The sequence below is a fragment of the Fistularia commersonii genome, chromosome 20 (genome assembly GCF_037954325.1).
Source record: "Fistularia commersonii isolate RoL2024-O1a breed Wild chromosome 20, RoL_Fcom_v1.0, whole genome shotgun sequence".
Taxonomy (NCBI): Eukaryota; Metazoa; Chordata; class Actinopteri; order Syngnathiformes; family Fistulariidae; genus Fistularia; species Fistularia commersonii.
The window spans coordinates 14,221,935-14,246,417 of NC_141303.1; the positions used below are offsets into that span (position 1 = coordinate 14,221,935).

The window sequence follows — 24,483 nt, forward strand, 5'->3', positions numbered from 1 at the left end:
GTTTTTTAAGTGTTCCCTTTATTTTTTTGAGCAGTTTATTTCCTAAACAAAGTATTTGTCTGTTTTTCTTTGCCAAGTTGACATTTCTTTTTCTCATAACGTTCCTTCTCTAGTCATAACGTGACAAATTCCTGTGTGCGTTCTACATTTGGCGATTCGAGACAAGATTCTAATCATCTTCTTTTGTGTCTCTTTATTTTAGCAGGGTCAGCACCCACATATTCCTGCTGTTATTTTTAAGTTATTGATAGTATTTTTCCCTCGGTGTAAGGCTTCATATGGAAGATTTTAAGAATAGGAATAAGAATAAGAACAACTTTATTTATCCCGAGGGAAATTGTTGTGCCAGAGTTTCAAGTAAAACATAACAATATTAGATAATAGTAGGAAGGAGGGAGAATAAGACATACAAATAAAATATAAAGTGTCAAAGTTAAGGCTATAAAGTGTTTTAAGGTCTTAAAAAGTATAAAGATTTGAATATTCCCTTCGGGCTGAAGGAAGATCGTAACATTTTGTTGGGTAACCAATTATTCCACTGTTTCTTGCAAATATCAAGATCACTTTGAGAGCCATCTCAAAGACACAGATTGGAAAGGTTATGACAATCTGGGATGGCTTTCAGGTCACTTCAGTTATCACTCATCTCACAGTGAAATACAGTGTTTCTAGAGGATTTGCACCAAATGCATTTCAAACACCTCTTTGATCGCCTGTATCGTTTCCACATTTTAAAAATGACACTTTAAGCGGTCTCAACCTCCAGGAACTGCTCACTAAAGATTAGGGATAACAAAGGTCACTTTGTCCACAAGATGGCATTACTGATACGTCTTTCTGTAGAAACTTCAACATCTGATGAGCAGTTGCAACCCGATCAAGCCACAAAAACTTTTTTTTACTTCTGTGTCCCATAGTAGTTATGATGAGTTGCTGAGAGGACGGCTCTGCAAGAGTTAATGGCCATGTTTTTTATGTTTTCCACTGAAGGATGCCACTCGCTCCGCATGGTGCACGTGTCAGTGATTTTCAACAATGGGGAGCTGTCTGATTTTACCAAACTGGGTCTAAAGAAATATTCAGCAACTTCAAAGAATGTGTCATGGTTAGGTTGCTGTCTTGTGAAGAGTAGTGAATTACGCTTCCACTCCAACAGAGAGCAGCTGCATGAAGCTCCAGAGTGGAATAATGTCACATTTTTTTCTATCAAAGAAATGTGCCATTACTCAAAATGGTTGAAACACAGACTTGTAGGACCCCAGCACACACACTCTACTTGTCTGCAGTGTTTTTCAGCCCATTAAATCCACATGTTGAAAAAGACAAAAGCTGGAATTTATATTCCCTCATTCACTGACAATACCCAGATCACAGTGAATGTCAATTTCAGGACAGTTTAAATAACATGTTATCGTTATTAATCCAGGAATATGCCCAGGATAAACTTTCTTACTGTAGATTGTGCGTATCATTTCGACCAGATATTTAACATGTGGCTCAGAATGACCTCAGTCATGTCAATCAAACTATAAAGAATTCTGTCTTAAGGATTTCACACCATAAACCTCTATTAAACCCAATTTATTGTATAAGAGAAGGGGAAAAAAAGGCTTCATAAAAAATAGGAGAAAAAAATATTTTCACAAAAGGACAAGAACACCACCATTTACGAAATAATAAGAACAATAAATCTGACACGACATTGGGGGTCCTGGATGCTATTTTGGAGGGTCTGTGTTGATGCCATATTTCTCTTTCAGGAGCTTCAGCTGTTCTTCTTTCTTCTTTGTGTCCATTTTCTGGAACGCCTGCAACAAATGTCAGGAAAAGAAGACAATCAACGCGATGAATAAAAAAAGAGAGATGCTTTCTGTGAATGTCTGAGGACGGATTCTCTTCTGTATAGGTTCATATTCATTACACACTAAAAAAAAGCAAATTCTCTTTTCTATTGGAAATATAAAGCTTCAGATCTGCTTGGAGAATAACAGATTTAACTCTATGTTTCATGGTACGTGACAACCTAGCCAGTTCTTTCCAAAATAGGTTTCTTTTGTCAACACAAATAACTGGCTGTTCTAGTTTCTAACATTTTCCATACCACCCTGTGTATTTCCAAAAGAGTCTAGTTTGGAAAAAGATATTTTCAGCTTCTATAGTTAACCATTAATTAATCAAACGGTATATTTGTCCACGTCCAATATAATTAAAACAGCATTATCTGTCGTCACTCTTCCTGCCGCTTAAAATGTTTGATAACTTACTAAATCAGGGTCCACAAAAATCCCCTGTACAGCTTTGAGGCTATACAAGAAATACGCAGCTATCTGGAGATTTAGAATATGGAGCTACATTGTAAAAACATGTCCGGCCAACGTAGTAACTTACCCTGTTGGCGTTGTAGTACAGAACCACCAGGTACCGATTACACACGTTGAAGCCTGACAAATGATCGCAGGCATTTTTGGCATCAAAGATGTCTTCATAAACCACATATGCCGTTCCTCTCGTTTCAGGTGTGTTTCCTCTGAAAGCATGAGCAGTCCAATGACAAAAAAAAACATTGTGAGCATGGCCCAGCTGTTTAAATGTGTTCCACAAAATTTACACAATTGTGTCTACTCTCTTTGTGATTGGATCACAAAAGCGACCGTATTCTTTTTGAGGCTCAAAATGTTTTCACTGTCTACCCATTTAAACCGTCAAGAAAAAATACAACTTTACTTATCTCGAAGGGAATCTCTGCCTGTTCCCCTGAAATCCCAACAATATAAACCAACAACCGATACTAAATTTAACGGAATGGAAGACATATGTGCATTGGGAGCAAAAGGAGAGTTCCATGTGAAATAAAGCAGTAATTCTTAGTCAATTCAGATGAAATTACTTGTTAATAAATCACACACACAAATGTGAGCAATCTGGAAAATATGAAACTAAGATAAATGTAATTCTATTCAAGACATGTTTGAAAAGTCTTTGTCAAGACATCTTGGCATGTAGAGTCTTCGATTATGTCTTAAAGAGCTAACCCATCGAATGTCAATACACCCCTAGCAGGAAAATACAAAAATGTTTGCACTTACGTCCTGATTTGACGGATTGGCCCATATTTCCCAAAGATATCGTACATTTCCTCTGCTGTGATCTTGTAAGGGAGGTTCCTGATGTAGAGGATTCGATTGACCTCGGGAGGTAATCGAATCTGCAGCAGCAGAGACACAAACAGATGAGCAAGACATGCTGCAAATGCATCTTCCAACTTTGCATAAATGCTGTTACACAACAGTTGCAGAACAAATGAACACGTGTATTATTGAATCGTGTGCTTTCCTAAAATCTTAAAAATGAAGAGGAAGACACATCTGATGTTAGATGATAATTATAGATCCATTGTTTTTACTCGCTAAAAAAAATCTATTCACTTTTCATTTAAACATTGTGACATAAATATTACAATTTAAAAATCTAGATACGACTCGACTACATACGTAAACACACACACACACACACACACACACACACACACACACACACACACACACACACACACACACACGTTGGTACTAAAATGATCCGAAAGTGGTTCATTTTCCAGAAATATAACTGATAAAATAGATTTCAGCTGTGAGCTAATGATCATTTCCATGAAAGTTGAAATAACTCACTGCGAGAACAGTTAAACTGAGATGTAAAGATTAGTCAGTCATACACATAGCCAACTTGTGAAATGACACTCTAGGACATAAAACGATCATACAGAGAAATAAACCTAAATGTGGATAATAGAGGGGCGCCAACTGACGAAAAGCTTTAAAATTCCGAGTTCTTCATAAGTGTAAAAAATGTTTTTGACAGAAATGCTGCCATTGTTGATCTTGGCGAGCTAATAGGCTAACGGTGTGCGCCGACCAGGAGACGAGCACATGAGCTAAAGTTGGTTAGTGATGTTTCGGCGGACACAATGAAACAGAGGCTTAGACACTCACGTTAGCTCGTTTGGCCGCTTGCATCGCCATGATGGAAGTTTTTTAAGGACTTTAGAAGAGACGCCGTAACAATATCACGCAAGATCCGACACTCGTCGGGCCAAAATGGCGGAAGCGGCTGGTCGTGACGCACATCCGGTGTCACGGTGAGTTGAGTGCGTAGAGCGCCGTAGCGCCCCCTATAGGACAACCGGGGAATTACAAGTCGCCCACTGGCGTCGATTGACACACACACACACACATTTATTTATTAGTCACACTTTGTTCTTCAAAAATTCACATTATAATCTTCATTTTTTCTGATAATCTTAATATATTCATTTCGAAAATTAAATATATTCACCTAGCAATAACAATAATATGACAGTAATATAATAATATCATATAATATATGTATATTCATGTTTATAATCCATATACATTCACTACATAATCTACATATATTCACATTATAATCTATATATATTCACTTTATAATCTACATAAGTTTTTCTTATACTATAAATAAAGGGACTATTCACTTTTTGTCTGCATAAATCCAAATTCAATAATCTATGCATATTTACATTTGATTCCATACAGATTCCCATTATAAATACGTATATTCTCATTGTACATATATAACACAAACATATACATATATATGTGAATATATGACAAATATAATATATCTGACAGGCTTGGGGTCCAGGCCTTGTTGTGGTTCCTGTATCTCTTGAGCGTCCATGTAATTCGAGATGGGAGAGTGTGCAGCTGCTGCAGACGTGTCTCTATGTCTCTGGCCAGAGTTGTATCTTCAGGTGCTCAGCTTGGTTTCCGTCCTGGGGCTCTCCTGTACATCCTGTAACCCAGCTGAAAACTGGCTCTCACACACACCCCAAATTCATCCCCCTGTTCAGTGCTTCTCCAAACCCATTTGGAGACAATGGAGACGTTGGTGGCGGGACACACCCAAATTCTGCACCTCAGATTGACATTTTGGCCTGGAACCAGGTCAGATTGTAACAGATGGTTCTAGTCAGGTTAAACACAAGGTGGAACACAAGCGCCCGTTTGATTCACCAGCAGGCTGCAGGTCCTCCTGGGAGCACCTCCGAGTCCTTCACTATCTCCCTCTTCCCTTTGCCCTTCACCTCAGGCGTATTTGCAACATTTACCTGTTTCCATAACAACGGCCAATGCACCCCCCCCCCCCCCCCCCCCCCCATGGACAGGCTGTCACAGGCCGGTGAGCACAGGAGGGGCGTGCATTCTGCTCAGCATGCTCGGATGGTGTAAAAGTGTGCATGTAGAGTGGTCGTGTCCACTGTGTGCACTGTGCTCAGGGTACATGTAGAGCAGGGGTGGGCAATTAATTTACACAGGGGGCCACATAAAAATCTGAAATGTGTTAGATGACCGAACCAACAATGACTTTAATAATTTAAAACTGCTCCAAATACATTTTCTCATGCATTTTTTTTTTTTATGCACCCACTACTTACATCAGATTCTTTTGGTACTAAGAAATGAGAACATTCTGTAAATTGTTATAAAAATGTATACATTGTCATTTAGGTTGAAGGGGGGGAATTATTAATAATCCTATACAATTAATTGTTGAAATAAAACACAATCAAACTATCACATTTTAATTTTATTTTTAACATGTTAATTTCTTCACCACTGTTATGGTGTGTATTATGCAACAAAGTGAATTTCTCCATTGTGAGATCACTAAAGTCTTATCTTATCTTATCTTATCTTATCTTAAAGATGAACAGTTGATCAACTTATATTGGCAATATGTGATTTTAATCATGTTTATAGTTCAGTTAAATTATTCGGTGAGAAAAGTCAGTCTGTCTTGGGCTTCAACAGGTGCATTGAAACCTGTTTCAATGTCTAATGTGGTTATGTGCAGGACAGCTGCGAGATGACCATCAGTAATGGAAGACCTGGATCTGGATTTGTTAAACTTCATCGTGGAAAATGTCCGCTCGCACACATATTTAGATCCAAAGAGCACAAGGATCTTTTTAGCGTGTCCCCTCATGTGTGCAAAGCTTTTCTCTTTGAGTGAAGAGTAGAAGTCAAGCAGTGGGACTGACACAAAGTGCTCTGCCAAGTGTCAGATAATAAGTCCAATCTGAGCATCACCGGATGCATTATCAGCATGACAAATGAAGGGAATAGAAGCATTTCACTCTCAAATGTTTTAAAGTCTTGAAATCGCCTCGAAAACTCATCATGGATGAGCACCTGTGGAGCTGATATTCTGATGGTGTAGCTTGCGTCAGTGTTGGCGTGCGAGTGAGAATATTACCTCTTGCTTAGCTTGACAGAAGCTGCAAGTTTTTACGAAAAGCTTTGACTGCACTGTACATTTCATACACAAAAAGTCCTTTGTTGGCATTTAGTTCATTCATAGTTCACATCACCAGTAAAACCAGGATCTGCCAACCAGTTTCCCTCTGAAAGCTGAGGGATGGCATTTCCCTTCTTTCTCACAAAACTCCTGAATCTCCTTTCTCAGGTCCAAGAAGCCTTTCAGCACTTTTCCCAAATTGAGCCACCTGACAGCTGTATGGTAGCCTATGTCACGGTGGTCAGTCTCGTTTTCCTCTGAAAGTGCAACGAATTGTCTGTGATTCACAGCTCTTGCTCTGATAAAGTTAACTGTTTTAGTGACATCTTCAAGAACAAGATTCACTTTTAACACTGACTTGGGCAACACTTCCTGATGTACAATATGGTGATATAATACAAAATAAGTTAATTTCTGCTCAGCGTTCTTTTCTGCCACTTTGCAATCGATCGGTATGACTGGTTCTGCTAATGAGTCGGTATGGCTAGTTATGATAGTCAAACGGTATGACTGGTTCTGCTAATGAGTCGGTATGGATAGTTATGGTAGTCAAACGGTATGACTGGCTCTGCTAATTAATCCTTATGAGTAGTTATGGCAGTCAATTGGTTTGACTGGTTCTGCTAATAAGTCGGTAAGGATAGTTATGGTAGTCGATATTTATGACTGGTTCTGCCAATTAATTGGTATGGATAGTTATGGTAGTCAATCGGTATGACTGGTTCTGCCAATTAATTGGTATGGATAGTTATGCTAGTCAATCGGTATGACTGGTTCAGCTAATTAGTTGGTACGGATAGTTATGGTAGTCGATTGGTATGACTGGTTCTGCTAATTAATCGGTATGGATAGTTATGGTAGTCAATCGGTATGACTGGTTCAGCTAAATAGTCGGTATGGATAGTTATGGCAGTCGATCAGTATGACCAATTCTGCTAATTAGTCGTTATGGATAGTTATGGTAGTCGATCGGTTTGACTGGTTCAGCTAGTTTGCGCGGGACTCCCGCCCTTCAGCGCCTCCATTCAAACGCAGCAGCAGAAGGCAGCGCCTCCCGCTGGGAGTGAGGCTGCCAATTAGTGAAGGTGGCGGAAAGAGGCGGGCATACCGGAAACAGCCCTCCGTTACCCTTCAAAGTAATGGCGGCTACCGCTTCCATCGTCGACACGCTAACGCTCCTAGCGGCGCGTCGTGGACCTTCTGTCTGGAAATGTGAGCCAGCCGCGCTGAAAAACATCTACTCGGGTTCATGTGGAGACTTCTCCGGGCCGGAGGACCGAGCTATCACCGGCCCGGTCTGTATGCTAATGGTGCTTTTAGCATGGCGGTCTTTAGCGGAAGCACTTTGTCAACGTACAGTTTAGCTTGACGCTCAGCAGGGAGTGGAGAAGAGGGGGAGACGGACTGAGGCGGACAGGAGGAGAGAGGAGGAGGAGGAGGAAGAAGAAGAGGGGGAGGAAGAAGAGGAGGAGGAGGAGGAGGAGGAGAAGGAGGAGGAGAAGGGGGAGACACTCATTGTTATCGGCTTGAGGAGCGGTGACGACCCCGCGGCTACACGTGAATTTCGCCTCGGCGACCAGGTAAACTTCCCTCCGCCGGACCGCTTCGCTCGTCGGTTTCTCCGAACAGCCGGGAGAGGAGGTGCCTCAGCCGGCTCGGACGGAGCGCTTTACCCGGCTCGGAAGAGGCTCCAGCCCCGGTACGGACTGACTTCTTTCCAGCTCTTTACCCGGCATGAACGGAGCTCCTTAACCGGTTGAGTCGGCGGCTAACGGAGCAACGGTTTTAGCTAACCGTTCACCGTCACCTCCCCGGCAGGCTCATCCGTACCGGGGAAGCGCCCTGTGTGTGTGTGTGTGTGTGTGTGTGTGTGTGTGTGTGTGTGTGTGTGTGTGTGTGTGTGTGTGTGTGTGTGTGTGTCAGCTAACGGACAGCCGTCTGCTCTTCAGGGCGCGTTCACTTAAATCTCCTCGTTCCCCTGTTTCTAATCGATCGATCGATCGATCAATCAATCGATCCCGTGGAAGTATCGCGTTGTGAAGCAGAGGGGATGACATCAGTCTAGAACCCTTGTCCGACCTGCTGGAGGGGGTGGCTCTCTCCTCCCACGGGTGGAGGTGAGCGTATTACCAGTGAAGGAGATGAAGATCCTGCTGGATCTCCATCAGCTCCTGAGCTGGGATCTTTCTGGCCTCCACGTCTCTCTCCACCTCACAACCTTTTGAATGTGCCGCTTCTTTATTTCCATCTCCACGAGGCGTGCTCATCTGGACTTTGCTCCCGGTCTTCTGTTCCAGGTCGCGAAGCTTCCATCCCTCCTCGGCATCTCCACCAAGGTTGTTTCGTCCCAGCATCTGGAGCGAGGCCCGTCGACGCCACAATGGATGCAGACGGCTTCGACCGCCGCGCCGCTGGCTGGTGTTTCTTCACCCGTGTTCTCTCTCTGTGATTCCAAGTGGACAACGGTCTTCCTCGTGGTCGTCCCCGGTCCTTCTCCCCTCCATCATGGACCTGCTGTGGATGTCCGTGTCCATGTTGACGGTGTGCGTGGGCGTCCCCCTGGACGCGGCGGCGGGCAGCCACAGCCTGTTCACCTGCGAGCCCATCACCCTGAGGATGTGTCAGGGGCTGCCCTACAACTCCACCTTCATGCCCAACGTCCTCAACCACTACGACCAGCAGACGGCGGCTCTCGCCATGGAGGTACGTTTCGACTCGATGGCCGCGAGGTAGAGGATTCGGTAACATTTGCCTGCTTGGGCGTGTCTTCTCTTAGCACCAGGGCCTTTCCTTTGACCGGTTTCTAGTTGCTCGGTCAGTATTTAGTAAAGCTTTGTCGTCCAATCATGGAGTCTGTAAACAGGGAGAAGCATAGAGGAGCGGTTGTCTGTCTTCATCGAGAGACAGGTCTGGTCAGTTTGGGCTCCTAACGTAGATTCAGCAGAAACTAGAGGTTGTCTTCTAATGTTCTGACCTCTGTATGACAATTAATATTATTATTATTAGTCTTCTTCTTCTTCTTCTTCTTCTTCTTCTTCTTCTTCTTCTTCTTCTTCTTCTTCTTCTTCTTCTTCTTATTATTATTATTATTATTATTATTATTATTATCATCATCATCATCATCATCATCATCATTGTCGTCATCATCATCGTTGTCATTATCATTAGTTATTATTACTATTCTTGTGAATAGTAGTAGTGTTTTTATTAGTCTCTGGTCGCTGTCAGATGTTGTCATGGCAACTGGACTTTGGCAGCGTGGACCATCATGAGCCCCAGAACCTTCATAGCCTTGGATGTCTGGATTCAGAAACCCAGAGTGGACCTTCTGGTACCAGAGAGGTTCGAGTGGTGAATTAGATTTTATCTTCTGCTAATTATTTATGATTGAAGTCTTTCCTCCGTTCGATGATGTTCTCTCCTAATGGATCACCAGTGATATCCAGTTACAGGGAAATGATCAGTCTAGTGATCAGTAAATATGGTAGAAACCCTCCATTAATGGATGAAATAGGAATGGTGGACGTCAACGGGAAGCTGCGGTGTCTCTGAATTTCCCGTGTCCTGATCCACTTGTTTGCAGTCACGGTTTCAGAAATAGGAGACTTCAAGTGATGCATTTTTATGATCACAAATGAATAAAAACAGAGATGTTTCCCGTCGTATATCCGTCTGACGGTGAGGACCAGGACCTGTCTAGAGCTCCCTCCTTTGTGTCCGCGAACCCTCCGTCCCGCATATTTGACACATCTGAGGTGGAGGAAGGCTTCCGGGATTACTTTGCACTCAGTCAGCATATTTCAGATTAGATAACTGATCAGATTGGGCCTAAAATAACCTTGATGAAGTCAAATACATCCTCTGCTGCCTTTTCAGTGCAGGGAGAACCTGGAGGCATTCATTGCACAATTATATTCGGTTACATTATAATTATTATATCATATTACATTATGAGATTAGGTCACATTGTTATCACATTATGTTGCATTATTATATTTGGTCACATTTTTATACTAGATTACATTACTATATTGTATTAACCTATTGTATAAGGTTACATACTATTATATTAAGCCACATTATTATTATATCGTATTACATTATTATATTCGGTCCCATTTTTATACTAGGTTAAATTATTGTATTATGTTACATTATTACATTATGTTGCATAGTATTATATTAGGTCACATTATTATACAAGGTTATGTTGTTTTATTATATTACATTATTTACAATATATCTGGTAACATCTATTATGTTACATTATTATATTAGGTTTTATTATTACATTAGGTTGCGTTATTCTCTTAAGCTACATTATTGTATTAGCTTACATTATTCTAAAATGTTACATTGTTAAATTAGCTTACATTAGTCTATTATGTTATATTATTATGTTAGGTTTCATTATTCCATTATGTCAGATTATTCTATGTTATGTTATATAATTGAATTAAGTTCTGATGCCATATTGCGTTACATGTTTATATGCCATTACGTTATGACAATCACGTCCCGCTGTTATTAGTTGTTGTTGAGCTAAGTGCCTTGCAGTGGTTGGACATTGGTGACATTGTATGTCTGCAGACACCTGTTCGTTTAGAGGTGTGGTTGAGATGTCGATGGCGTCCCTCAGCAGGATGGGTCCTGTGCAGGGTGAGGGGAGGACAGCAAGCGAACACGGAGAGGTCGATGACGAGTCGACGTTCTGCCGAGCGGAGACGCCGGTGCTTCTGGCCCACGGAGCCGTGTCTCGGCACGGGTCTACGTCTGCGGACTGCGTTATAGGTGCCAGGCTGGCCTCGGCTTGTCTGCGGCAGTGGAAACGCCACTCTGCTCTTTGTGTCAGGGTTCCAGTGTCTCTTTGTTACAGTGGCGGATTAGACTTAAGTCTGTTTTATTGTTTCTACCTCTCAGATAATCTATAGATTCCCAGCCGCTGCATCTGACTGCTGTCGCTTGATCCTCTTGGAAACATCGAGTGAGGCATTTAAATACAATCAGGGAGCAGATGCATCACCTCGTTAGCCTAATCCTATCTCTTATGGGCTGATCCTGCTTCGAGCTCAATCTATCGAGCAATTACTGCCCGGCCGCACAAAAACATCACACTGGACGCTCTGCCAGTTTCAATAATTGTACATCTATATTTATCTGCGTTTATCCAATCCCGCGTCCTTTTTCCTCCATCGCTCCCTGCTGACGCCACCCTGCCCCCCCCTCCCCCTCCCCTTCCCGTCTGGCGGAGCAATGTCGCTGCCGTGTCCTGCCATCTGTGTCAGCTCCCCCTCACCGGGCGGAGGGGCCAGGGGAGCTGAGTGCCACGGAAATCCAGGGTTATGTAACGCTCGTGCCCGCCCGCCTCCGAGCTGCAGCCTCGCCGCAAAGCTCGCCGCATCGCGCTCTGAGACGGGATGCGCTGCACTCCGCCCCGGTGGACACCCGGGCGGCGGGTGTAGATGTTTCCTTCAAGCCAAGTCGGAAGTGTTCCGCGGTCACCCTTTCCCCTCTTAGCCATCTGGAGGCCAAGACCAGGAAGGAGCTCCTCCGGTGGAGACGCGTCCGCTCGGATCGGTCACGGGTCCTCAATTAGGTCTCTCTTAGAGCCCATTGGACGTGGAGGACTGGCGGACGCACAAAGGCCTCCGAGGGATGTGACGGGGCTGCTGTCGGCCTCCCGTCTTCCAGATAACCGCCCCCAGATCCAGTTGACGGGGGATTGGAAGCCTGTAAGACAGTGAGGCCAAATGAGAATTGACAGTTGATTTTTAAAGGACTTAAGCCGAGTGAAGAGGCGTGACAATAACCATGAAAGGCTTCTCCGCCGAGGAGCTGGGAGTTGGACCAGAACCAGGGCCTGGCCCTGCCTGAAGGCCTTTGTCTCCCGGTTTCTTATTCCTTGTCAAGCATTTCAAGGTCATCTGGGTTTTGTGTTGTGAAGCGCTGAAAGTATTCTGTCGCGATGCATTCAGAGCTCCTCAGCATGGTGAAGGTCTGCGTTTCAATGCATTCAGGGACATCTCACATTTCTTGGATTCGTGTCTGTTGGATCCTGACCATCACACACACACACACACACACATACACACCCAAGCCAGGATGTGTGTGTGACCGGCCGATGACCTCCCTCGCAGCTGAAGTGGGACGCTGCCTCGGGCCGGGAGTCTATTTCTGCACACAAAGATGCTGTGCCATATTCTCACCAGATAAGGGTGAGCGTGGCGGATTTGACTGGCGTTCACAGAAAAGACGGAGAAGGAGCCGGGGGTGGATCCCCTCCGCCGGGGGCTCGGCACGGATGCGAGACGAAACCCCCCTGAGAAATGGAGATGGTAGCGGGTTCATCGGGGGTTTGGGGAACCTTCAGAACCCTCGGATGAGAATGTGACACGCACGCGTCCTAGGCTGAAGGCAGGTCATCCTCCCCTGGATCCGCCTGATCCCGTGCTGCTCCGATACCGAGAGGCACCGGCTGAGGGAACAATAACTTCTAGAACCCGGTCAGACCAGCGGCAGTAGAACCGTCAGTATCCCCAGAGGGTTAGACATGAAGATCACCTCCACAGGAGGACAAATTGACATGAACCTGCTTGAAGAAGATACTTATTTCTCATTGAGATGAAATGCATCGGAAGGTAGCGTCCCAAGAGTCCTGTAGAAGCAGGTGGCGGCTGATAATAAGCGTGTGACCTGGGATACACCCTTCCCGCTGCTCCAGCCTCCATCTTACCTCCACACCCTCGCCACGTTTTGTCTTCCTGTTGTGTGTTGACACAAAGACTTAATCACAAGCCTGTTTTACTTGGTTTGGTCCCATTTCCCCCCCCTTTCAGGAGGTTGGTTCAGCCCGGCCTCTCGGGTTCACAAGGTATCCTGTTACAGCAGACGCACACCTTGCTGCACGGAGGTGTGTGTCTGCAGCACGCAGATGCTGTTCTTGCATCGCAGCGGAGTGGTCTGCCCCATTTACCCGGGGTTTTTGTTAGGGAGTTAGTGAAGACGTACGCTAATGTCGCAAATACACACACACACAAAGTGGTCTGATAAATCCCAGCCGGCGTGACCTCGGCCGTAAAAGAGCCTCTTGTTTTTTTTAATGTCCGACACCGTGTTTATTGGCAACAGAGTGAATGAGAAGCTCATCCAGATCTCTGTCTGTGTGTGTCTGTGTGTGTGTGTGTGACCCACTGTCAGAGTACTAGGTTTTCCAAACACTTTCTGAGTGCTGAATGATGCCCCTCCCCCATGTAGGGCTCACCCGTTGCCCGGGAAACCGTCCCAATTGTGCTGCTAACAAAGGGAGCAGAAGCTTTCTTGCCTCCCAGGAGGTGGTCCCTTCCCCTCCCCTCCGTCCCAGCCGTCCCCCTCCACCCATCCGCCCTCCCTGCCCTGACCTCCCTGACCCCCTCCCCACCCTCCCCCCTGTGTGAGGCGTCGCCGTTGCCATGGCGCTGAGCTTGAAAATTTGGGGAATTGGAAAGGCGGCGGAGGAGGGCGCGATGGTGCGGGGAGCGTGGACACGTCGCAGGAAGGAGGCGGTGGCGACCAGGGGGGTCAGAGGGGGGAGGGGCTTCTCTATCACCACGGCAACTGAGCCGGAGAGTCGTCGGAGTTAACGAATCCAGCGTCCCGTCATTCATATCTGCTCCGTCTTCTCCGAACGCTCCATCATTCAATAAGAGCTGGGAGTTCAGAGCAGTTTTCCAGGGAAAGTAGATACTGAAGACGTGGCCTTCAGCCTCCATCAGAAGGACAGACATGAGGAACCTGGTTCATCAGGAAGCCAGTCAGATGTTTCATCATGGCGCACACCCTTCACCCTCAATGTGTGTGTGTGTGTGTGTGTGTGTGTGCAAAGACCGGCTGTCTGAGCTCCCGGGCCACTCGGCCCCGCCTCACGGCGTGGATGGAGGAGGTGGAGATGGGGGAGGGGAGGCGTGAAAGGAAGAGGACGAGAAGGGTAAAAATAAGAACTGTGAAGAATGGGAAGATGACGCTCCTTTCAGCCCGTCCGCCGGTCCAGCTCCCCCCAGGCAGCTCTGAGTAATCTATTACTCCACGGTCCAGGGAAGAGAGGCGGCTCTATCTGCAGCCGTGGCCAGCGGCCGTCAGCTGAGGAGATGAGAGGAGATGTGACTCACTCCTCCCTTCTATGAGGTCACCACTGTGAGCAGCAGGAGCTTCTGTCCTCGAGGCCTGGAGGAACTCCTGCTTTGTAGAAGCATCTCCAGAAGTCCAACTCACACATAGGAACCTTAAATCCTGATTGGTTTGAAGGAACGTGATGGAGAACAATGACCTCACTGAAGACTGACTTTCAGGAGCATACATGTCTCCATGATGGCATCTCAGCTGCTCACCTCCTTAATCCAATGGATCTAATCTGTGTTTACCATCACTGCTTTCAGTGTGCTCTGTGTGTGTGTGTGTGTGTGTGTGTGTGTGTGTGTGTGTGTGGGTTCTGGCCACAGCGCGTTAAAAGGTTCTATTCCGGGCTTGTGTTTGGAATCTGAGACATCTGGGGCAGAAACCCGAGGACGCTCTGACACTGGATCTCTGCAGGCTTTGGAGGAACATCCTCCTCTGACACACACACACACACACACACACACACACAGAAACACACACACACATATACTTGTAGATGCCTCTCCCTTCATGTCAAGGGCGGGTGGAGAATCAGACCACTTGGGCAGGGCCGAGAACCTCCGTCCACACACACACACACACACACACACACACACACACACACTTGTGTCAAACTTGTGTGTATTCAAATAGATACATAAACCTTTAAACACTCACTCATGGAGACATAAATTCACAAATGCTTATGCACACACACACTTCAGTAGATTTGCACATTAACAAAGTGATTCACAGATGCTTTTTGGTGTGTGTGTGCGTGTGCGTATGCGTGTGTGTGTGTGTGTGTGTCAGTGGCACCATAGTCACTCCGTTTCACAAAGGCCCTGTCAGCCAAGGACTTTGTGTGTGTGTGTGTGCGAGTGTGTGTCATAATGGAGGGGAACTGTCAAGTTGCTGTCTTTCTGGGGATCAGGGGGAAGGAGTAGGACAGTGTGTGTGTGTGTGTGTGTGTGTGTGTGTGTGGGATATTTGCCAGTTGGGCCAGTGTCATGTGGCTATCCGAGCTCCGTGAGTTCTCTCTGCTTCTGTGACGTGTAGATGTTTCTCCTGTTTGTCCTGCAGCCCTTCCACCCTATGGTGAACCTCCAGTGTTCCCCTGAGCTGCGTCCCTTCCTGTGCGCCCTGTACGCCCCGGTGTGCACGGAGTACGGCCGCGTCACGCTGCCCTGCCGCCGCCTCTGCCTGCAGGCTCGGAGCGACTGCTACCAGCTGATGGACATGTTTGGAGTTAGCTGGCCGGAGGAGATGCTCTGCAGCAGGTCGGTGCATCAACCGCACACGCGACGGTCCTCGGCGCCTTCTGGCAGCTGAAAGGGCATCCGATGTTCGGAGGCGACCGGGGAGGACCTTCCCGTCAATCCTCCGGGCTGGAGGTGGACCTCCGGTGTGCTCCAGCCCTCAGGCGTGAAGGTTTTATCGGCCCCCGGTTTAGTTTATCAGATGTTGACCGGACTAGGAAGTCCGACACCGGAAGTCCACGCTTCCCCGTCTGCAGAGTCAGATGTTTGTCCGCCGTCAGAGGCGACCGAGATAATTAGATCTGAAATGTAGAAGCTCATCGGATGAGGTCTGGCGACCGGCGGTGAGCATTCGGTCTTTTGCCGACAACATGTGGTGTGTCCCCCCCCCCCCGCAGGTTCCCGGACTGTGACGACTCCTACCCTCGACCTTCAGACCTTCTGTCCGGCGCCGAAGCCACCGACTCCCCCGTCTCCGTGCAGAGGGACTACGGCTTCTGGTGTCCGCGGGAGCTGAAGATGGACCCCGAGCTGGGGTACTCCTTCATGGGAGTCCGCGACTGCTCGCCGCCGTGCCCCAACATGTTCTTCACCCGGGAGGAGCTCGCCTTCGCCCGCTACTTCATCGGGGTGGTGTCCATCGTCTGCCTCTCGGCCACGCTCTTCACCTTCCTCACCTTCCTCATCGACGTCTCCCGCTTCCGTTACCCCGAACGTCCCATCATCTTCTACGCCGTGTGCTACATGATGGTGTCCCTGGTCTTCTTCCTGGGCTTCCTTCTGGAGGACAGGGTCTCCTGTAACGCGGCCAGTCCGGGCAGGTTCAGGGCGTCCACCGTCACCCAGGGCTCCCACAACAAGGTTACCTTCTCCTTCTTCTTCTTCTCCTCCCCTGGTGCTCTCGGTCGCCGCCCTCCTCACCGTTCTCCCGCGTTCCTCCAGGCGTGCACGCTCCTCTTCATGGTGCTCTACTTCTTCACCATGGCCGGCAGCGTCTGGTGGGTGATCCTCACCATCACCTGGTTCCTGGCCGCCGTCCCCAAGTGGGGCAGCGAGGCCATCGAGAAGAAGGCCCTGCTGTTCCACGCCGGCGCCTGGGGCCTCCCGGGGCTCCTCACCGTGGCCCTCCTGGCCATGAACAGGATCGAGGGCGACAGCGTGAGCGGCGTGTGCTTCGTGGGGCTCTACGACCTGACCGCCCTGCGCTGGTTCCTGCTGGCCCCGCTGGGCCTGGACGTGGTGGTGAGGAGACCTCCCGGCCCCCGGCGGACACCCGCTCCGCGCCGCCGGGGGCCGTCTAACCCGTCGTCCCTCGCAGGTGGGCGTGGTGCTGCTGCTGGCCGGCATCGCGGCTCTGAACCGGGTCCGCATGGAGATCCCCCTGGAGAAGGAGAACCAGGAGAAGCTGGTGAAGTTCATGATCCGCATCGGCGTGTTCTCCGTTCTCTACCTGGTTCCCCTGCTGACGGTCCTGGCCTGCTACCTGTACGAGAACATCCACCGGCCCGTCTGGGAGACCACCTGGGTCCAGCGGAGGTGTCGGGACTACCACATCCCCTGCCCCTTCCAGGTGAGGCGGCCGCCGGACGGCAGCTCCGCTTCCGCAGTATCGGACATCTTCTGCCAGCTTCTCACAGCAGATCCTGCCGGACCTCGTCTGAGATGTTTCTCCCACCAGTCACGACAGCGAGAAGATTCAAAATGCTTCATGTCACATGTGCAGTGTAGAAACGCGTTTCCCCGTGCAGTGAAATTCCTACTTTGCCGTGCATTTGGATATGCGCTGATCGGAGGAGTGTGAACATGATCATAAATATAGATATGAATATGAACAGTGCAATAAGATATTTGAGTGCCGCTTGGTGTGCAACTCACAAAGTGCAGGTGCAAGGATGAGTGCAATTTAAGTGGGCAGCGGACTTTACATGTGCACGAAGAATGAGTGTCAGCTATTTAAGAGTCTGATGGCAGTCGGGTAGATGTAAGAGCTCAGACCCTGAATGAAGGAGAACACACACACACACACACACACACATACGCACCCTCCAGCAGTTGGGCTCCTATGAAAGGCCATTTAATAATTCAAAGATCCTCCTCTGTGCTACTTTCTCATGTGACCACCTGTTCAAAGCAGCTTCTCAGCGGGTTGAAGCTGCAGGCGTAAACTTCCACAGACCGTAGTTTGCTTTCATGGAGATGAGCGTCGTCTTCACGAGGAGGCCGGCGTAGCCAGATGCTGACGACGGTGGTGTTCCTGTGATGCGACGGGCGAGACCGGTCGCTCCCCCAGCGTCGCGTGACGCTCCTCTAGAACTAGTTAGACGTGGAGACGACCCGGGCGGTTTTTGTCTCAGGTGTCCGGAAGATCAGACTTAGTGAGCCGGAGGGGTCGCTGAGGTCGAGCTGCTCCACATCTGACCTGCAGCCGTTTGTTGTAGAAGAACTTCATCACGAATAACCCAAAGAGACATTCTGCTGCTTTCAGGCGCACACACAAACATGGGTGAAAGTCCACACGCACTCATTTTCGGAATGCGTTCATGCATGCACGCATGCACTCACACACCCACACACACACACGCAGATGAAAAGCTGAAGAATTTGTCCATCGGTTGAAAGTTGGAGCTCCGGTTCCTGCATAACGAGTGTGGACTTTCATCCCATAATGAGCCCGTGATGGCCAGGAGGGACAGAGGCAGCAGTGACTCTGCAGTGGCTTCTTCTCCTCAGCTGGAAATAGATGACCTCATTTCTGACACGAGATCCAAACATGAATCCTGCAGAGGTCTTCTCCAGATAGGAGCTGGAGGCCTTCAAACATGAAACATCTCCAGGGGTCCCAAAATTGAAACACTTTGCTGAGCGTACTGATTGTCCTCTCAATTCTCGTGTGTATGTGTGTGTGTAGATGGAGCACACCAGCCGCCCTGAGCTGGCCTTGTTCCTGATGAAGTACGTGATGATGCTGGTGGTTGGGATCCCGTCGGTCTTCTGGGTGGGCAGCAAGAAGACCTGCTTCGAGTGGGCCGGCTTCTTCCACGGCAGGAGACACAAAGAGTAAGTGAAGGCCTCCTCGTGGACCTCCTTGACTGTGTGTGTGTGTGTGTGTGTGAGAGAGACTCTGGTGAACACTGGCCTTTCTCCACAATCACCCCCCCCCCAAACTCAGAGCATTAACCCCCTTTCCCACCGCCTGCTCCACACACTCCTCCATCCTCCTCTTCCTCCACCACCGCCCCGCCACCTTCCCCCTCTCCCTCCCCACCCTCCTCCGCCTGTCCCTGCCCTCCCTGCCTCCGCCCTCCCCGTACTCGTCCTCCCCTCTTTCCGTCCGCAGCGGGATGGTGAACGGCAGCCGGCAGGTGCTCCAGGAGCCCGACTTCGCCCAGCTGCTGCTCAGGGACCCCAACGCCCCCATCGTGAGGAAGTCCCGGGGCACCTCCACCCAGGGCACGTCCACGCACGCGTCCTCCACCCACCTGGCCATGCTGGACGAGCCCCCCAGCGGCAGCACCAGCAGGGCGGGCTCGGTCCGCAGCGGCCGCTCCAAGACGAGCAGCTTCCACAGCAGCCTGCGCCGGTCCAGAGACAGCAGGTGGGTGACCTCCTCTTCCTCCTCCTCCTCCTCCTCCTCCTCCTCCTTCTTCTTCTTCTCCTTCTGCAAACCCGCTGCAGCCTGAAGGTCCGCTCTCGCGCAGGTACGCGGCCTCCGGCTTCAGGGCCGAGGACGACCTGGCACCCTACGGCAGCCTTCCCCGCCTCAACGACCTGTCTCAGTCCCGGCACTGCGGCGCCGGCCGCCTGGACGGCCAGTCCCGCCACGGCTCCGTCCACAGGCTGGACGGCCAATCGCGGCACGGCAGCATCAGGGATCTCTGCTCTGCCCCCCCGGCCGTCCTGGGCGTCCCGGGGAACGGGATCCATAGGGTGCTGGAGGAGGACACCGCCTGAAGCGGCCCGGACCGGACTCCTACGATAGAGGCCGAAGAACACGCCGCGCCTACCGGAGTGGCGGCTGCCGGCGGTGGACTTTGCGGAGGCGTCCGTTGGGGGCGAGAGCCACGCCTTAAAAAAAAAACAAAAAAAAAAAACGCCCTCAGCTTTACTCTCCTCACCCCCACAACCCCAAAACCATCTGTACAGACGATTCCTGTCCACAGTGGTGCGTGAACTTCTGCCGGGGAACCTGTAAAGGACGGATGAAGAGACGCTCGCCCCGGAGGCAAACGCGTTCCTCGGTTCCGTTTATCACCCGATGAAACGCCGACGTCCTCCTTTCTCACTCTGTTCTGTCCGGTGAGGAGCGGCGGGGTGGGTTCCTGCCGGTCTACTGAGGTGAGAGGGTGGATTCAAAACCGAAGCCGCACCGATGGACTAACCTCCAGATAGATTTAGAGCTGGTTAGTGATGGTCACAGCTGGACCAGATGAAACACTAGAAAGCGATTAAACTAAGAGCAGCTCAGAAAAAAAACTAGATCCAGATCGCTGGCAGAACAACCAAGGTCTTCCGCTCAGACGTCTCCGGCTGTGGAACGTCCGACCCCGATCCGAAGGAAAGGGCCGAGAAAGAGAAGCCGGGTGCCGAGTCCCGCCTTACGCCGGACATTAGCAGATAGTGAGTTGAACTTAGTCCTGAGTTTTGTGTCCTTTGGTTAGGAGTCCTCATATTTGCTCCTCAGACGTGCGGAGGGGCCACGGCCGACGCGTTTGTGGAATTTGTAATAAAAGTTTTGACGAAGCCGAAGGGGAAGGTTTTTTTTCTTGTCGGAAAAGACGAGGCGCAAAAACGCAGCTCTGTATTTATAACAGCCCTCCGCTTTATTGAAATACATCGGAGTCGGGTTAATATGAGTTCTCCACAGAAGTGGCAGCCAGTTCCATACATCTTCTCGCTTGAACTTACACCTTAAATATTTTTTGTGCAAAAAAGAATCTACATCAGCTGTAGTGGGTTATCCTCAGTAAAACGCCCAAACCGGTCAAAAAAAAGAGCAAGTCCAAAGAAACAAACCCAAAACAAATGATTACATCTAGAACATGCAAAACTGTACAAATTATTACAAAGCAACCTAGAAAACAAGAAAGATGATATGAAAGCAAATAATAGTAGGTGTCGGAGAGAAGACCTCGCTCAAACGCACGGGCCTCCCCAACTGCGGCCTCCTGTCCCATTTCCGTCGCGGCGCCTCCGAGCGCCTCCGCCTGGACTCCGGAACCTCAGGCGTCCATCAGAACGCCGCCGACGCTCCGTCGGTCGTCTCGCGTTTTCCTGAGTTTCTCTCCTGCCGCTGCTTTCTCCACAGCAGCGGCCAAACAAACATACATTCCGCATCCGCGACGCCGAGAGGCTTCCGGGGGTGGTGGTCCAAAGCGCGAGGAGCTCCGAGGTCCGAACCTCCATCTCCGCGACGATGGAACTCGGAATCAAGCGCTTGGAACGAGTGGTCCGGATCGCCTGGGAGACCATCTGGAAGGATCCGGAGGCTTTGACCATGGGGGGGGGGGGGGGGGGGGGGGGGGTTAGTGTGATGACCCGGTTAGTGTTTGGTGAACGTCCAGGGACTAGAACCTCGGGTTGGTTTGTGGCTCCCGAAACACCGCCTCTGAGGTCTTTGCCGGACGTCCACACCCGTCAGGTGCTTATACATTCTAGTTCTGTGGACCTTCTCGACTGTCTTTGAAAGGAACGTCTAACATTCTTCAGAAAGGCCAAGTCTGTCTTTCCTTCTGGTTTTGGTAAAATGGAGCTACAGCTCAAGCAGGTGTGGAGACGCCGAGCTCCGGCCTGTCGGGAAGAGCGGGAAGGCAGCGGCTGTGCACGCGCGCACACACACACACACACACACACACACACACACGCGCACACACACACACACACACACACACACAGGGGGCTGTGTGGACAGGTCTGCAGCCCGGTGGGGTCGGTCACGTCTCCGGCCAGATGAAGAGCGGAGCAGATAAAACGAGTGAGACGCTGAAGGACAAACAAATCTAAAATCGAATGCATAAAAACAAAAGGAAAGTGGTTAAAATGGCTTCCGAGTGAAAACAAACCCAATCACTGCAGACGAAGGAGCGAAGAGGAGGACCTGCGTTCCTGTGTGGTTCCTACAGCGGCCTTCTGCTCATATATTACTCTCTACGTATGTACATTATTGTGGGGCGGTGTCGCTCCCAGCGGAGAGCCGTGACGTGAGATTAATGCTGGTCGGAGCTTTTTGCTGAAAATGTTCTAAGTCACTGCGTTTAGTGTCATTCCGTCCTTTCTTCGGGTTCCGACGGAGGTCCGGGAGCTCCGGGGGTGTCGAGCCTCCCCCCCCGGCCCCGGGCCCCGGAGCCGGGAGCCCCCACCCGCAACTCAGAGCCATAAATAAATTAAAACCCAGACGGATGTATTTACAAGTACAAATCCTTTTCTAGAAGAATCCCATCCTCTTTGGAGTCTCTGCAGGAGGAGGGCCATCATCTCACTGGCTTCCAGGACAACAACACACCAACACCTTACATCATGTGCCCTTTTCAAAACACACACGCACACACGCACGCACACGCACGCACACGCACGCACACACACACACACGCAGGCTGGCAAGTGCACAGCTTCTCATGAGCTGGAGGTGAAGGAGAAGACGCTGTCCGTCTGACACTCGGAGCACGAGGAGCGGGAGGTGGAAAGGCTGCTGACGTGGTGGTGGTGGTGGGGCTCTGCTGTGTGTGTGTGTGTGTGTGTGTGTGTGTGTTTGTCGGGGCAGCGGGGGGCGGGGCTTATGTGTCCCAGCCCATCCGGTCTGTGCTCTCCAGGGACAGGGACTTGGTCTTGTGGGGGGAGGCTGGACTCGGGGGGCTGCTGAAGGTGGAGCTGTTGGAAGCGGTGGAGTGACGGGGAGAGTCGGAGTCCTGTGAGAAGAGAGGAGAAGAAGAAGAGGAGGGAAATAGTGGAGGGGAAGTTCAGGAGGGGAAAGAGACATTAGGAGATGAGGTGAGCGACGTGCGGATGTTTGCATCAGGCTGCCTCCGACATGTTCTGCTGAAAGTGTGGTCTGCTGGAGGGGTTGGACCCCCACCTTCTCCCACCACAGCCATCTTCATCTGGACATGAAGAAGCTCAATTGGCCATGAATGATCGGCGAGCAGAAAACAAACATGCAGGGAGAAGATGAGGTGTGTGTGTGAGACCGTGAGTGAGTGTGTGTGTGTGTGTGTGTGTCTGTGAGACCACAGATGTGCTGTAATCATCTCATGTGTTCTTTGTGCTCCAGTAAGTAATGAGCTGATGTTGGAGCTCACAAACATGCTCAAAAAGCTGACGGACAGATGAGCATGCACACGCCCGCCCACGCACGCACACACACACACACACACACACACACACACACACACAGTGGATGAGCAGTCTTCTCCGTTGTATGAGGAGTCCCCCTGGGGTGACGGGGTGACAGCGCAGATGAGCGGGTGAAGGGTTGATGGCGTCACCACCCAGTGGCTGACCAGCAGCTGGAAGGTGACAACTATCCTCACTGAGGCAAACCCAACTAGAGTGTCCTGTTCCAGTCGGTGTGTGTGTGTGTGGGTGTGTGTATCTTAACAGCTGCTTTTGCAAATCCGTCCGTCTGTACGCCTGTGACCTTTCAACGAGAGGAACGTCAGTGCCCCCTGCTGGCCTCCAGGGGTGGTGCGGTGAAACTTAGTGAGGAGCGTTTGTTTGCTGCTCAGGGCCACCAGGAGAAGCAGCGTTCTGCTCTCAGGAGCTCAGAGTCAGCGGAGGCCGCCGGCCGTCCTCCCTACGCTCACTGAGCCCCGGAGAACGTGCACGGGCGGAGCCCGGAGGGCGTCCCTCCCGGGGCGGCGGTGGTGGAGAGGTGGAGTCTGAGGGACATGCTGTGGCCGACGGGGCTGAGATGGTGCGGGGGGGGGGGGGAGGTCCGGACGGCAGAGTGTGATAGCATGTGGTGCGGTGAACACACACGGCCGGGGCTCCGGCGGTGTGTGTGTCAGAGCCAAGAGTGTCGGTGGACGTTACCTTCATCTTACTAAGCAGGGTCCTTAAAGCCCTTTTCAGATCGGGGGTCTTCTCCGAGGGGGAGACCGCCTGCCACTGCAGAGGAGAGGGCACACTCAGCGTCCCACCCACACATGGGGGGGGCAACGGGTTCGGCGGCATCCATGCTGAGGCCGCGGGGGTGGGGTTGGGGTTGCCATAGAAACTAACAGGAGCTGGTATCATCTACAGGAAGCTGCTGAGCTTTGATGAGAAACACGGAGCTGAGGACGTCTGACAAGCACTGCCGCGGGGGAGGGGGGGGGGGGGGGGCGGGGTCACGGAAGGCCGGCCAATCAGAACAGCGCTGCGGCTAACGGGGGGGGTGTGGCCGGGAGGAGCGGGTCGATCCACGGGGGGACGGCGGGACCTGCTCTCGGACCGGCAGGCGCCCGACGGGACCGGCGGCTGCCGCTTTAACTCTTCACGACCGGCCAATCAGACGCCGCCGCCTGGGGCGGATCGAGCGCCGACCCCCGTCGGGAAAGCTGCGGCTCCCGGGCGGAGGAGCGATACGGCGTCCCACTCACCTCCCGGTCGAACTGGGACAGCGGGGCGTCGCCGCAGTCCATCCCCCCGCCGGAGGAAAGGGAGCTCTCCGACGGAGACGTCATGGTCTGACGCTTGGAGCCGTAGCTGCCGCCCGAAAGCTCCCTGCGCAGGGCGCTGCCGTTCTGGGACGAGGAGCCTGAGGAGCAGAGCGGAGGAGGTCAGG

The 24,483-nt window shown here is 50.4% G+C and overlaps 3 protein-coding genes across 13 annotated transcripts in view; 1 reads left to right on the forward strand and 2 right to left on the reverse strand.

Moving 5' to 3' along the window:
• Positions 1-1,566: 1,566 nt before the first annotated feature.
• Positions 1,567-4,121, reverse strand: sf3b6 (splicing factor 3b, subunit 6). Its single transcript, XM_086166895.1, has 4 exons — positions 3,990-4,121; positions 3,087-3,205; positions 2,389-2,527; positions 1,567-1,808 (listed from the first exon to the last, which is right to left on the reverse strand). Exons 1-4 carry the CDS (start codon positions 4,017-4,019, stop codon positions 1,719-1,721), a joined length of 378 nt encoding a protein of 125 aa, XP_086023021.1. The 5' UTR covers positions 4,020-4,121; the 3' UTR covers positions 1,567-1,718.
• Positions 4,122-7,715: 3,594 nt separating this feature from the next.
• Positions 7,716-20,462, forward strand: fzd3a (frizzled class receptor 3a). Its single transcript, XM_086166755.1, has 9 exons — positions 7,716-7,916; positions 8,634-9,039; positions 15,550-15,746; positions 16,124-16,586; positions 16,668-16,967; positions 17,044-17,295; positions 18,634-18,782; positions 19,063-19,320; positions 19,424-20,462. Exons 2-9 carry the CDS (start codon positions 8,842-8,844, stop codon positions 19,674-19,676), a joined length of 2,070 nt encoding a protein of 689 aa, XP_086022881.1. The 5' UTR covers positions 7,716-7,916; positions 8,634-8,841; the 3' UTR covers positions 19,677-20,462.
• A 60-nt stretch (positions 20,463-20,522) lies between these two features.
• The window catches only part of cdc42bpab (CDC42 binding protein kinase alpha (DMPK-like) b), a 55,133-nt gene continuing 51,172 nt past the window's right edge, over positions 20,523-24,483 (reverse strand). For 8 of the 11 annotated variants that reach the window (XM_086166619.1, XM_086166615.1, XM_086166618.1 and 5 more), the window contains 3 exons: positions 24,299-24,456; positions 23,751-23,825; positions 20,523-22,627 (listed from right to left, as the gene is read on the reverse strand). In XM_086166619.1, the coding sequence (XP_086022745.1) occupies positions 22,496-22,627; positions 23,751-23,825; positions 24,299-24,456 (365 nt within the window). In that variant the 3' untranslated portion in view covers positions 20,523-22,495. The remainder of the gene's footprint in view (positions 22,628-23,750; positions 23,826-24,298; positions 24,457-24,483) is intronic. The other 3 variants (XM_086166620.1, XM_086166617.1, XM_086166616.1) reach the window with 1 other exon arrangement.

Bases quoted from the DNA above. Each gene is read 5' to 3' on its own strand.
- fzd3a (XM_086166755.1), top strand. From the start codon at position 8,842: ATGGACCTGCTGTGGATGTCCGTGTCCATGTTGACGGTGTGCGTGGGC. The intron at 16,587-16,667 runs GTTACCTTCTCC...GCGTTCCTCCAG, and splicing joins CCCAGGGCTCCCACAACAAG to GCGTGCACGCTCCTCTTCAT. The intron at 18,783-19,062 runs GTAAGTGAAGGC...TTCCGTCCGCAG, and splicing joins CACGGCAGGAGACACAAAGA to CGGGATGGTGAACGGCAGCC.
- sf3b6 (XM_086166895.1), bottom strand. From the start codon at position 4,019: ATGGCGATGCAAGCGGCCAAACGAGCTAAC. The intron at 2,528-3,086 runs GTAAGTGCAAAC...TCATGCTTTCAG, and splicing joins CCAATCCGTCAAATCAGGAC to AGGAAACACACCTGAAACGA. The intron at 1,809-2,388 runs GTAAGTTACTAC...CATTTGTTGCAG, and splicing joins TGTACTACAACGCCAACAGG to GCGTTCCAGAAAATGGACAC.